At 40.9% G+C, this 15,278-nt stretch overlaps 1 protein-coding gene across 1 annotated transcript in view; it reads left to right on the top strand.

Annotated features, from left to right (window-relative positions):
* LOC136874869 (dehydrogenase/reductase SDR family member 11) overlaps positions 1-15,278 on the top strand; it is an 89,163-nt gene that overhangs the window by 51,835 nt on the left and 22,050 nt on the right. The window contains exons 3-4 of the mRNA XM_067148560.2: positions 16-145; positions 13,254-13,383. Of these exons, the coding sequence (XP_067004661.1) occupies positions 16-145; positions 13,254-13,383 (260 nt within the window). The remainder of the gene's footprint in view (positions 1-15; positions 146-13,253; positions 13,384-15,278) is intronic.

Here is a 15,278-nt window from a genome sequence, read left to right as displayed (position 1 = left end):
TTGGTTCATTTTCAGATGGTGAAGTGGAGGAATGGCGACAAATTCTAGAAGTGAACGTGTTGGGTCTCAGTCTTTGCACCAGAGAGGCGGTGCAGAGCATGCGGGAACGTGGAGTTGACGATGGATATATCGTCAATATTAGCAGGTAGGGTACATGAATATTTATGATGGTTAAAACATATTGACCTGTCCTCACAACTATTCCTACTACATTGATCATCATGATAAGACTCAGGAGACAAATTTAGTCGATCCAGGACCACTTCATTGTTCTGAGGCAAGTTTTTGTGATGATCCCACCGATGTTCTATACTCACATTGGTCAAGTATCTCTTATTTTTTTAAATTCACAATACATCTCACGGACTATGCATCGTAGTAGATTCTAACGATTATAGTAACACGAATAATAATAGCATACATCTATTATCATTATAGACCGTTTTGCCTTTCAGCGTTCAGTCTGCAAGCTTCTGTAAATTTACTAAACGCCCCACAATCCTCTATTTGCAACTAGTGCTGTGGCCTCATTTAGTTCTAAACCTCTTCTCTTTAAATAGTTAGAAACTGAGCCTAACCATCGTCGTCTTGGTCTCCCTCTACTTCTCTTACCCTCCATAACTGAGTCCATTATTCTCCTAGGTAACCTATCCTCCTTCATTCACCTCACATGACCCTACCACCGAAGCCGGTTTATGCGTACAGCTTCATCCGTCGAGTTCATTCCTTACTTTGCCTTTGTCTCCTCATTCCGAGTGTCCTCCTGCCATTGCTCCCACCTCCTGTTTGTACCAGCAATCATTCTCGCTTCTTTCATGTCTGTTACATCTGACTTACGAATAAGATATCTTGAGTCCACCCAGCTTTCACTCCCGTAAAGCAAAGTTGGTCTGAAAACAGACCGATATAAAGATAGTCTCCTCCGGGAGGTGATTTCCTTCTTGCAGAATAGTGTTAACCGCAACTGCGAACTCACTGCATTAGCTTTATTACACCTTGATGCAATCTCACTTTCTATTTTAGCATCCTGGGAATAATAATAATAAAACCAGGCTGAGTGGCTCAGACGGTTGAGGTGTGCCTTCTGACCCCAACTTGGCAGGTTCGATTTTGGCTCAGACCGGTGGTATTTCAAGATGCTCAAATTCGTCAGCGTCGTGTCGGTGGATTTACTGGCAGGTAAAAGAACTCCTGCAGGACTAAATTCCGACACATTGGCGTCTCCGAAAACCGAAAACCGACACAGATATGTAGATCTTATGGTGACGATGGGATGGGAAAGGCCTAGAAGTGAGAAGGAAGCGTCCGTGGCCTTATTTAAGGTACAAATTCTGGTGTGAAAATAGGAAACCACTGAAAACCATCTTCAGGGCTGCCGACAGTGGGGCTCAAACCCATAAACGCACTGTCTCCCGGATGCAAGCTCACAGCTGCGCGCCCCTAACTGCACGGCCAACTCACCCGGTAAAACAAATAACAACAATAATAATAATAGAGTGAGTTAAGGTCGCATGACTATGAGCTTCCATCTGGGATGTACTGTAGTGGACTTTAATCCCACCGTCGACACCCTCTAAATGTGGTTTTCCATGTTTTCCCATTTTCACACCGGGCAAAAGCTGTCGCTGAACATAAACAGATGGCATGGCCGCTACCATCCCAATCCTTGCGTCAGCGGAATCCTTCGATGTGTTAGTGCGACGTTTAACTCCCAGCAACAGTTATTGTTATTATTAGTTTTATAATAACAGGTTACGCAGCAGGATTCCCATGCATAGTGAATGCTAAGACCAGAATCTATACCTCTAGAGCCTGAAAGAAACAGAATAGCTTATCTCAGCCACTATCAGTTCATTGCTGGATTAAGATCTCGATCATTATACGTCATGATCATCATCAAACCGTACCCAGATTCTCCCCGCAATTGTTCTGTTCTCATGGTTCATGTCGTCTGAGGTCTTTCTCGAGGTCCTTTATTCCAGAAAGGCATACGGTACATGTCTATCTTTCAGTGTAGCTTGTCCGTCTCCGTTCCTTCTATACACTTAAGAAACTGGTATTTTATTTATTACTTCTTTATGAAGTATTCATCTGAACCAACATAATAAATATATTTTCGCACACTGTTTTATCGATAGCATTGGCGAACATGTCGACACCACTCCTATTCTATAACAGACAAGAATATCTTCTCATTCCATTGTTTACTGCCCATAGGGATCGAACAGTAGTATCCAACCCTACCCGTGGAATACTTATTCAATACGTTCACATGTTTGTCACTGTCACTATAGCAAGGTCCCGTTGCACTAATCACTATTTTTCATACATTATAGAGAGTAGAACTCGCACGAACAAATACCAATGATGTATACGTATTTCTAAAATAGGGACGTCCGACCGCGCTTTCGGATGGTCACATGAAAATAAAGGAAATTAAAACTGAGAGATGAACCATAATAATACAAATGTGTGGATAAAATGGGCAAAGAATTCTTCAGAACCATAAGTAATAGATGTTGTAGACCATAGAGAGTAAATCCCAGCTTCTTGAGGAAGGGGCCTGTGGTCTTAATTGAGCTTCCTCTGGCTCCAAAGAGAAGACCTTTCACTTCCTATGTGTACCGAATTGTGTTGTAGTTCTCACTTAAGCCAGGAATACATGGGTAGTAAACAGCTTTCTTCTCCCCGTCCACTAGTGACGCCTGCTGTGTGTTCTCAAAGCGTACTGTGGGATCCAACAGAAGACATTTCATCTTACGTTAGGGATGGCAACAATATCCGCATGCTTATCTCAACCATCATCCGCGATATAGTGAACTGCTGCTTACTACTTCTTGTGTATGGCCAATGGATTGGGTCATGGCACATAATAATATTAATAAAGAAGTCAACAAGATCCATAGCAAATCAAGATGCAATATCATCTCTGTACAGGCCATGAAGACCCTTGGTGGAGTAGAAAGTGAAAACTTCCACCATCCGTAACCCCGACACTGAGTGGGTAGAATCGTTAGCCATAAGCCTTCAGGAATTAACCTGGTACTCGTTTTTTATGTAGGACGAGTAAACCTCAGAGCCACATACCACACCTGAAGTGGAAATATTTGTTTTCTTCTTTCTGGCTTCTTGATTGAGAATCGAACCACCCCATTCCGGGTGAACCGAGCTTGCCTTTACTGTCCCGGACAGCGTTCTTCAAATGCAAGTTCCAGAATGCATTCAGTAGTATATGCACATACATTATTTATTTCCTGAGTCAATACACGCGCTTTATTCCTAAGCATATGATTTTAATGCAGGATGTGATAGAATGGATATCACAACTCCAAGATATGTAACATTAGACCGACAAACTTGCAGAGGTTGTATAGGACACGTAAACAGACATATTTTTCTAATGCCATTTTGCCCTGCGATACTAGTCTATTGAGGATCAGGGTAGGTAACAGCTTTACTATTATATATTTAATTATCTTTCGAAGTATACCAATGTGTGGATTAAATTGACTTGTGGTCGAAGGGTAGGAGCGGGTCAATTAGAAGTTATCGCCTTCTCTCTGGCCAGAAGATTCGGCATGTTTGGAGATTTGAAGGAGTCAGGAGATGGGATGGGAGATTTGAATCGGTGAAGGAGCTGAGTGAGGGTTTCGGCTCCTTGGCTAAGTGCTTTATTGATGTTTTTCTAAATGTACAATTTGATATTACATGGTTTACAGTTTTGATTCATATTATAATTTTCTTGGTTGCATTTTTCAGTTTACGATTTGTTTTACAATATGGTTACAATTTTGGTTTTACAATTTTACTATGTACGATTACATTTTTCCAATTTAGCATTTACATTGTTCCATAGGTGTTAAAACATAAGGCAATTTACTCTGTTTTCTTTGTTAGGATTTGATGTGGGTTGCAGGATTTTTAAAAGAAAAGCTGTAAAAAGAAGTTATAATGGTGTTTTAGAGATGACGTGGAATTTTTACACTATTTACAATATTTGCGATGTTTTACAGATAAATATTCACAGTATTTACAAGGTATATACAGTATCCGTAGATATTCACAATGTGTTAATTACAAAAATGTGTTCTTTTTATTTACGCACAGTTGATAGCAGGTTGGTATATTTATAGGTTGGTTACATTGTATACCTTGAGCTGGTGAATGTTGACTACCTGAAACAGAGTAAACTGCTTTAATTAACTTGTTCTTAGTATAACCATTGGTTTGATGGGAGGGGAGGGAGAAGGTCCACGAGGGCTAACTTGGTTTTTATGTTTTTTAATCGGTTGCCTTGCTGTGTATGGGGTGGGGATTGGGGGCTATCAGGTAATTATGGAAGTTGGTAAATATCTCCATTGAACTGCATACAAAGCTAACATCGCCGAATCATGGACTGTCGAACACGAAATAAGGTATCAAGATTTTCCTAAATTCCCCCACTTTCCTGGAACCAGAGTCTCTTCAGTATCAACAGGAGTCTCATCCACAAGAGCTCGCATCCGATCCTAAAGAAAAATGTTCCAAGTGGACAAATCTGATGATCGGGGATGCAATGGCCTCCTCTCCCAGTCCATCGCTCCATCGCCATTTCTTTCCGGGAACTTAATTTTCAAATTGTTTTATTCATTTATTGATTTATATTTTAATTTTTAATGTTTTTGGCAATTTTCGAAATTGTATTGGACAAAGGTCAATGATATGTGAAGTAAGAGATGTATGGTTTACAATATCATTTCTAATGTTTTTTGTTTTACGTCCCACTAACAACATTTTCATGCTTTCGGAGACGCCGAAGTGCCGGAATTCTGTCCCGCACGTTCCTTTACGTGCCAGTAAATCTACCGATACGAGGCTGACATACCTGAGTACCTTCAAATATCACCGGACTAAGCCGGGATCGAAGCTGCCCATCTGGGCTCAGAAGGCCAGCATTCTACCGTCTGAGCTACTCAGCTAGGTTTGCACAATGTACTGTAGTTTGATTTGTCGTTTATTTTCACGAGTGGCCAGCGCTACATGACGCTGCCGTAGTCATCTCATTCGTTCTGCAAGTGTACTTTTGGTCTTATTCAATCCCTTGTTGACTCTGGTTTTCTCTCACGTACTGTACGTCTTCTTATATACTTTCACCTACTTACTGTGGTATGTAAAAATTCGTCAATTTTCATTCACAAAACCTTCAATATTATTTTCATTAACGGTCTAAATTTTATTTTTGTGGTATTTATTGATGCATACCTCAAAACAAAAACAAAACTACAAGTGCTCATGAGCATTAGATCAGTTACAGTAGTCGCGTCTTGATCATTCACCTCGACCGCCTCAAGGGCAGTGTTCAGGAGCGCGAGATTTTTGGTCGGGGATACATCTGGGATGGATGACCAGTATCTCGCCCAGGTGACCTCACCTGCTACGATAAACAAGAGCCTTATGGGGGATGAGAAGATTGGAAGGCATAGGCAAGGAAGAGGGAACGAAGCGGCCTTACTCTTAAGTTATGTACAATCCCGGCGGCATTTGCCGGGAGATGAAGTGGTAAACCACGGAAAACCACTTCGAGGATGGCAGAGGTGCGAATCGAACCCCCTTTACTCAATTGACCTCCAGAGGCTGTGTGGACCCCGTTCCAGTCCTCGTACCATTTTTCAAATATCGGGGCAGAGCCGGGAATCGAACGCGGGCTTCCGAGGGCGGCTGGTAATCGCACTAACCACTACACCACAGAGGTGAACGTTCACCCTTATACTTTAAAATAATATATAGGTAAACTATTCCCGTATACTAAATTCATCTTGGTGTTAATTATGTATTTTTTTAATTTATTTATTTTTTTATTTATTTATTTTCAATTTATCCAACTGGAGATTGCCTCCGAGGATAAAATATACCGTAAAAGCAAGAGAGAATTTAAAAGTAATTGCGGGGAATTTAACATAAAAATGCTATTTAAAGTAACTTTTTGTTCATCAATTTCCATCAATGTTTTCCTGGAGACTCCCGATTGCTTTTTCAAAGACTTTTAACGTTGAAGGAATTGCCTTTTACCTGTTCTTCTGGTTATAATCGTAGAGATATACAGGCTGGCTGACTGTGGCCCCAAACACACACTTGGCACACCGGAAAAGAAATGGGTCCATTTCCTCATTAGATAGTTGAGAAATGTTGAAATGAGGCCACGTCTTCTGGATATAAACATGCTCTTTGTGTTCGAGTTGTTCGTCCATTGATGTAGCCATGAAGGTGAGTACGACTTTCATCTGAAAACCATATGTTGCAGAATTCTGTATCTTTGAATATTATGGACAACACTCGACTGTAATACTGTAATTGGATTCGCTAACCCCTTTCTGTTCGAAGCCAAGCAACTTGAATACGGTACGCAAATTCACCCTGCTCTTTTAGCATCCGCCAAACAGACCTATCTGACAAGGCGAGTATCAGCGATGTTGATCGTACACTACGCTCTGGGTACTGTAACAACTTTTGGAGAAGTCGTACATGATTCTCGTTCTGTGATGACGGTTCTTGTGTTCCCTCTTGTTCCCTTTCGTTGACATAAGATGATGCCGTATGACTGAACTTGTCAATGACAGCTAACATTGTCCTTTTATTTGGTGCCTTCTTATTAAATCGCTCCTCGTACTGGTCTTTGAAGTGAAGCTAACTCGGACCATTCTAACATCCCACTCCGTAGACCAAAAATCCCCCCCCCCCCACATGGCACTACAGCCCTTGAAGGGCCTTGGCCTACCAAGCGACCACTGCTCAGCCCGAATGCCTGCAGATTACGAGGTGTCGTGTGGTCAGCATGACGAATCCTCTCGGCCGTCATTCTTGGCTTTCTAGACCGGGGCCGCTATCTCACCGTAAGATAGCTCTTCAATTCTAATCACGTAGGCTGAGTAGACCTCGAACCATTCCTCAGGTCCAGGTAAAAAGCCCTGACCTGGCCGGGAATCGAACCCGGGGCCTCCTTGTGAGAGGCAGGCACGCTACCCCTACACCACGAGGCCGGCTTTGACCGAAAATAATGTTCCAAGATACACACCTCCTCTCCTGTAAGACGCATCCTCCTTGATTCTAAGGTCTATAAATTATGTCCATGAAGTGTGGCATGGCAAGAGTTTTGGACATGAGGTATCATAAACGATGCAGATGCCGCTACTTAACCTCAAGAGTTTGTTAGGACATGGAGCAACAGTAGGTGGCAGCACCCAACGGAATATTGGCGCCAACCTTCGAGCATTAATACTATAGAGTGCGCTTAGCGCCACCTCGTCCATGTTGCGGCTTGAAGCCAACATCTCGATCAGCTGACTGGGGGGTAGTTCGAAGCAGAGTCCGAGAGGATATAAGGAAATTGTCAAACAGTGACATTCGAAAAGGCGGCGAAATCGGAATATGAGATGTACCCTGCTTAGCTGATGTGGTTAAGCGTGATTTACAATAAAAACCGTGGTCATAAATGCGTAATTACGACGAAAATGTTTAAAACCAAAAGAGACCTATGATATGATACACCCTCATTATGATCGTATTTTTTGCAAGTATTACATCTCCTTGAGTAACACTAATTGTTTAATGTTAATTATTTATTATAATGTAAGAGACAAGTATTTTTTCCAATTACCGCATCATATTGGGATTAATAGCTGAAAGGTAACCTCTGAAAGTTGTCCGTAAGGAATTGTAGCCTAATTTTAAATATTAATGCGACTGACATCTACAATAAACAGATTTACTGGCACGTAAAAGAACTCCTGCGGGACTAAATTCCGGCACCTCGGCGTCTCCGAAGACCTTAAAAAGTAGTTAATGGGACGTAAAACAAATAACATTATTATTACTACAATAAACACTTCATAACTTCCACAAACAACTTTAAAATACTGTATTTACCGTGCTTGGCGTACTTTTGACTCAAATAGGCCTACTTCAAACCAATGCCCAACAACACAAGATGCAAAGAGTGACACATAGCCTACAGGACCATTATGGAAAGAAAAGAACACAAGTATCATACTTCAGTGAACCATACACCACCAACAGATGACAACAAAAATGAACTCTCCAGGGTAAAGGATAAACAGGCACCATGACAAGAAATATTCTCTTATCATAAGTTATAAAAATTCACAATACAGTAGTGTCAACTGCATATCAATTGGCACTGGTTGTAGTACCTATTTATGCCCATGAAGCAGGGATCTGTTATAGTATGCTGCTTCAACACAATAATAATAATAATAATAATAATAATAATAATAATAATAATAATAATAATAATAATAATAAAGGGATACATAAAATGCTACACAGGTAAAATTTCACTCCACTGCCACCTACTAAATTAAGCTTAGTTTAAAGCCCAACATAAACTAATGTACATGCCACATTTGAAGTCCTAGGCCTAAAAATAGAGGTCACATCTGAAGAAAAGAAAACATCCTGCAGCATTCAGTAATGTTGTTCCCAAAGTACAGAAACAAGACATGCCAATAAAAAAGTAATTTAAACATGAATTTCTATAAAAATCAACCTGACTCATAGACAGAATGATTAGAGGGAATATGCCTAAAAGTAGAACACTAATATAAATCAGTGAAACTAGCATACCACACCAGCATCCTCTTACATAAGCAACTTGAGTCTATATAAATATTCCAGTCACAGGAAGCATAGAAATCCTCATATAGGCCTACACACTCTAACACGTTTATGTAGCAAATGCAATAATTATATTATAAAGCCCTCATACTGTGGATATTCTCTGCTTTCAATGGTTACTGCCATCCCTTTGAACAAAGATTACGGCTGTTCAAGATATCAAATATGTTGCTCATGAGCCTAACAAATTTTACAGTCCTCTCACACCCTTGAAACTGAGGAAGATTTAAGTCTTTTTCACAATATGTAATTGCACTTGCAACACTTTCACTGAATGTTTGTGTGGCGAGCTTTACTTTTCATGGGTTCCTTCTCCCAGTGAATGTGCCTCTTGGTGAGTTTTGTTCCTAGATGAAGGCCCTCGATACTCTGAAGTTTCTCTAACTCTTCTATGTACCTCCAATCTATGACATTATTACTCCTGGCAAAAGTTCTCTTAGCTCCTGAAGTATTCCTCACTAATTTCATAGCATGGCAAGCATCTAGAAGAATAAACACTTTAGAATCAATGTCAAAAAATGCTTTCACAGCCGCAGATCTTAAAATCACAGCAATAGAACCCGCTTTTGGGTGGTTAGGCCGTGTGCATTATGCAGAGTTTCGTCCAGACGTGCCATTTGGACTCATCAGCTGGAATGGCACGCCCCTCCAGGACTCTAACGGAGAAATGATTTCTCCTTTAGCAGGTTAGCAAACTTGATTTGCTAACACAGCGAGGCCACGCAGTTTGGTCTGCTACTGCTAAGCAGAGTCCTGGAGGGGCGTGCCATTCCAGCTGATGAGTCCAAATGGCACGTCTGGACGAAACTCTGCATAATGCACACGGCCTAACCACCCAAAAGCGGGTTCTATTGCTGTGACTTTAGAATCATTTGAGGGATTTTCAAAGCAGTTCACCATATTATTTTCATCAAAAGAAGCTCCCAGACAACGGGCCATGGATAAATTAGAAGCAGCGCCATCAAAAGTAAGTGACACTACAATTACATTTAGGTCATTTAAAAATTTAAGGCACTCAGTCACTAGGTTTGCTCTCTCCGAGCCACATAAACCGTTAATCAAAAAATAACCCACTGGAATTTTCCAGTGTCCATTTAGTGAGACCACCATAAACACTAAAGCCTTCTGGTAAATCCTGATCCTCGATTTCAGTACCACAATTCATATAAACAAGAAATTGTTTTCCATCAAATTCAATGTGCTTCCGGATGCACATTTCATCCATCATCAGTGCACACACTAGGGGCTTTCCATTGATAGCCATCTCCTTCCCTTTCGAAATGAGAGCAGTTGTGGCCTCTGAACTGAATCCTGGCTTACCATCCACCAACTGATACCACCTCCGCAGTGTACTTGGATGGGGCAAACCTTAAGGAAATACATCCCTCAAGTAGCTGTATGCACGACTTGAATAGAAATTCAATGTAAGTGCAAAGCAGCGTAGTTCAGGATACTCTGCTCTTGTATCACCATCCTTTGTTACATCAGAAGTTGGGCAGCAGCAGGAGAAAGACATTTCTGGAACAATGGAAGTTGAAAGGTGCATTATGCTTTTTCACAAGTTAATTTATGGTATTACATTATTTTTGAAATATTTGTTTAACAGAGATTGTGATACAATAAAAACAAATTACAGACTTCTAAAGGCTCCAAATTTTATGTATGTATGTATGTATGTATGTATGTATGTATGTATGTATGTATGTATGTATGTATGTATGTATGTATGTATGTATGTATGTATGTATGTATGTATGTTAGGTCATCAACCCAGAGACTGGTTGGATCCTCAAATAGCACCACCAAAGGCTAGCAGATATAGGGAAACCGAAAAAAATTACTTAAGCTGTTGTTTTCTTACCTCAAGCATGCAAGCGGCATCTTCAGTTATCATCATTTTCTCCTTCGGATGGTTTACTAAGGCTTTCCCATTCTGCAACTGATTAATAGCTCGCCGATACTTCTGCCTTTCCAATTTTAGCTTCTTATGGGATTTATGAATAACTTCCCTGGCAACCTGCTTGAAGGTCTGTGCTTTCTTTGGTGACTTTACCATTTCCTCAGTGTAATCACCAACATAAGATTTTCTGAACACCTTTGTTTTGGGAAGAGACTCATTCTCCTCTTCCTGAGGAACACTGAAAAAATATGAAAATTATAAGGGTCAACAACAAAAATGTCTTACCTATGTGTAATATAGTAATCTAATATGCTAATAGATGTTGCAGTTGAACAGTATGTTAAATGTCTTAAACACAAATATTTCACATAAGGATGACAGGACACATTCCTGCATAAAACTATGGAAAATCATTTTTAAAAATAAGAAAATCTGCTCACACACAACTTGTTGATGCAACAGGATCCACTTGAAGTTTCCTCTTCACAGGAGGTTTTCTCCTCTTCTCAGCTGGTAAAAGGTGGGGTGGAAAATTAAAAATTGTTGGTACTGCATTTGGCTTCAGTTTGACTCCTACACCAAATGCTTCATTATCAAAACCTTCCGGTGAAAAATGTTTAGAGCATAATCTTGAATGCTTCTCAGGCAAGAAATTCTCTTTTCTTAATGCAACTACCCATTTGATTTTTTCTTGTCTCATCAGCAGGAAAACTGAAATCAATAAAAGCACAGTATTCAAAATTGCTGTAATCGGGAAACTGGAACTGTAACCAATAAAATAAATTACATGTAATTGTACGTATTCTACAGACACCTGACAACAACTGTATGAAACTCCTTACATCATCATCATATTTACGTAAATATTTACCTACCCGTGAAAGGAAATGCCAGATCCTTTTTTGAAGGTCTCCTTGCATCCATACGCTACGCAATAGTGCACCATCGCTTCATTAACAGTAGCTAAAAGTCACTTTTAAGTACGCTGATCACTATTCTCGCCTATAACACAATGTTCTAAACTCTCGCACTACCCACCAGTCAGCTGATTGAGATCCTTGCTTCAAGAATGTGACGTCATCAGCCATCTATTGGATATATGATCGAAGGCGCCAACAACATTCACGACATGTCTGCAAGGATTTCAGGTAATGATTTGGCCCTTTTGTGTATTGTGGTTTCATCACTTATAATGAGTTCTGTAAATGTATGACAAAATCACTCTGAAAAGAAATGAAGTGATGTAGTTGCTAGTGATGAATACTCCTGGGCATTATACGTGATACCTTCGGTCTGTACCGAGCCATTCTTACCGTATTGTAAGAATGATTGTAAGTTTGATTGTTTTGTTTCTTTCAGCCCTTCAGATGATGCAATTGTAGAGCTTATAAATACAATAGATAATAATAATGTAATGTTATTTGTTTTACGTCCCACTAACTACTCTTTTACGGTTTTCGGAGACGCCGAGGTGCCGGAATTTTGTCCCACAGGAGTTCTTTTGCGTGCCAGTAAATCTACCGACACGAGGCTGACGTATTTGAGCACCTTCAAATACCACCGGACTGAGCCAGGATCGAACCTGCCAAGTTGGGGTCAGAAGGCCAGCGCCTCAACCGTCTGAGCCACTCAGCCCGGCTAAATAAATACAATAGACCCAAATGTATCTGACACAGAACTTGATGAGAATAATGACCACGATGACGAAGTCCACCTACCTGAAGACGGCAGCACTGACAGTTCTGATTCCGAAAAATGATTCTGTGCCGCTTGCTGAGATACAGCGGAGGAGTGTGTTCAGGCGACACAAAAATGAGTATGTAATAGCCATCAGTTAGTCAGAATTCAAGTTTTATATTATCCCAAGCTTATTTTTTACTTGGTAGAGGAAACTCCAAATACTGGAGAAGAAGGCACCCATGAAGATGAACCTGCCAAGAAAAAGCTAAGAGTTCCTACAGCAATATCACCTGCACGTGCAAGAAGAGAGCATGGTATCCATTTGCCTCAAATGATGAAGATCATTAAAAAAAAAAAACAGGTCCAGTGTTGATTTCAGGGACGCAAAGGCCTAACAATCGTTCAGTGCGAGACGTGCAAAGTAGTTCTATGTTTTACTTCAGAGAGAAACTGCTTAATTTCCTTACATAAAGCAAGAAAATGAAACTGAAAAAATGAAATGGCGTATGGCTTTTAGTGCCAGGAGTGTCCGAGGATATGTTCGACTCGCCAAGTGCGGGTCTTTGGATTTGACTCCCATAGGCGACCTGCGCGTCGTGAAGACGGTGAAATGATGATGAAGACAACAAATACACCCAGTCCCCGTGTAAGCGAAATTAACCAATGATGGTTAAAATTCCCGACCCTGCCGGGAATTGAACCCGAGACACCTGTGACCAAAGACCAGTATGCTAACCATTTAGCCATGGAGCCGGATAGTGAAGCTGAAACATGTTCATGAAGAAACGCTATTTGTTTGTGATTGTAAATACTGATTTCAACACCAAAAATTAATTTGTAAACCGGGGAAGTGCAAATAAAATTGTTACTTCTTACACAGGCCTGCCCTTTTCAATACTTTTCATTTAGATGTTTCATTCTTTCACTCATTCCTGTACTTCACTTGTCATTTTGAATTAAAATTATGGAAAAGCTCTGTTTATCAATATTCCTTTCCTTTTAGTGTTCTAGGCCACATCATCAGTGGACGAGACGGTATCGGAATGTACAACGCCTCTAAGCACGCAGTGAGGGTGCTTTCAGAAAGTATACGAAGAGAGTTGGTCAGCATGGGTTCTCGGATTAGAATTTCTGTAAGTGTTTCCCTAAGCAATTGTCATTTCTGAAGAGTTACCATGAGTTACAAATACGGTAATAATATATAGCCTTGTTCTGTATGTGAAGTATCCTATCATTTGAATTTAAGAATACATTACGTGAGAGATCAACACAATAACTATACCGACAATGAAGACAGTTTTACAAAATGACTAGAAAACCCGTGCTGATCCACAGCATTAGTTATAATTAGGTCAAATAACTCGTCTTGATATACCTGTCGTAGCCATATTGTTTTGCCTACCCTTTCCAGTATTTTCATGAACATTTAATACCGGTAAATAATAATTGATTCATTCCTAATGTAGTTTATAACACTTCTGTCCATACGGTATTTACTGTGCTTCGACCATTCGGGAGTATCTGGATCCTATCAATTTCAAACGATCTTGCCCGAGATAGTGCAACATACAATTGGCGGTCTCTGAATACTGGTTCGGGTAAGTAGACACCCACTTTTTCATGTGTTAGTTCCTGCGCTTTATTAATGGTCATACAGAAGGCTGGTCGACTTGATGCCTTCCCATCTAAGCGAACGTCGACAGTTACCTGTTAGCAGCATGTACGTTATTAGGAACGTTCTGCCATCCATTGAGTATGTTTAGAAGCTGCAAAACGTCAGAAAATCAAAGAGTATCTAGCAGAAAATAGTATTCTTCCATGAGCGGAAGAAGTGTATACTCTCTGGCTTGACAGGCAGTAATCAAACATGGCTGCATGCAATCACATTATTAAGGATGAAAAGTGTTGATCGCTTAGCAACCCGCTTAGTACAGAATGTATTGCGGGCTAAGCTAAGCCTTCGCCTGCAAATTATTGGAGTGATCTTTTAGTGATTTGATTTTAGAATTACTCAAGTTGACGAAACTTAGAGACCTATCAATGTCTGATGATTCATCGGCAGGTAATTCTGGAGAAAGAAAAAAAATCAAGCAAATCGGTCCAGTAGAACGGACGGACGGACAGACTGGGCAAAGCTGATTTTAGTTAACATTTTTTAATGTACTGTATAGATCAGGGCCTCTCAAGCCCCCAAATCTCACGCATGCAAATCGAGGCGCAAGAGCTCCGTGCACTGTGCATCGGTTCCACTCGGCTCGGCTCGGACGAACGCTTCGTCTCTGGGCTACTCGGCTCGGATTTGGAGCGCTACGGAGCAAGTGAGAAAGAGGGAGACAGGGGGAGCTAGCGGGACAAGCGTGGGGAAAGACAGAGACAGCGCTATTGCTCCAAATCGAGGAGTGGGGGTCTGCACTCTGGGCAACCAAGCGAAGTCGTCTTTTGCACCGTGCACAGTGCACGCAGCAGGCGCATGCACCCTGAGAGCCCCTGGTATAGATTGTTACGAAATTCTACACTTGATGGGTACAGGAACCCGAAAACATACACTTTATATCTTTCTTTGAAAAAAATCGGGCGAAGGCTTGGCACCTCTACTGGGAAATCAACGGAGTATCACCCAGCACAGGCTGACAAAAACAATATGTTTTGTTATTTTAATAGTGCTTTAGCGTCGCACTGAGACGTGCAAGGTTTTCGGCGATGCAGGATGGGAAAGGGCTGCGATAGGGTAGATAGCCTCCGTAGCCTCAACGAAAGTACAATCCCAACATCTGGCTGGTGTGAAAACGGAAAACCACAGAAAACTATCTTCAGAACTGCTGAGAGTAGTTTCGAACCCACTATATTTTGAATGCAAGCTTACAACTACAAGGCTAAACCGCGCAGCCAACTCGCGTGGTCACTAGCAATTTAACACCACACTACCAATGGTGGGTTCAAACCCAGATTCCAAACGCAATCTTTATTGTTACAACCTATACCACGTAGCCAATATGCTCCGTGCCTTTGTTGGCGATCAGATTGCTAA

The sequence above is a fragment of the Anabrus simplex genome, chromosome 5, assembly GCF_040414725.1.
Source record: "Anabrus simplex isolate iqAnaSimp1 chromosome 5, ASM4041472v1, whole genome shotgun sequence".
In the NCBI taxonomy this organism is placed as follows: domain Eukaryota; kingdom Metazoa; phylum Arthropoda; class Insecta; order Orthoptera; family Tettigoniidae; genus Anabrus; species Anabrus simplex.
Note: the sequence above shows the minus strand (reverse complement) of the source record. Positions and strands in the feature narration are given on the sequence as shown.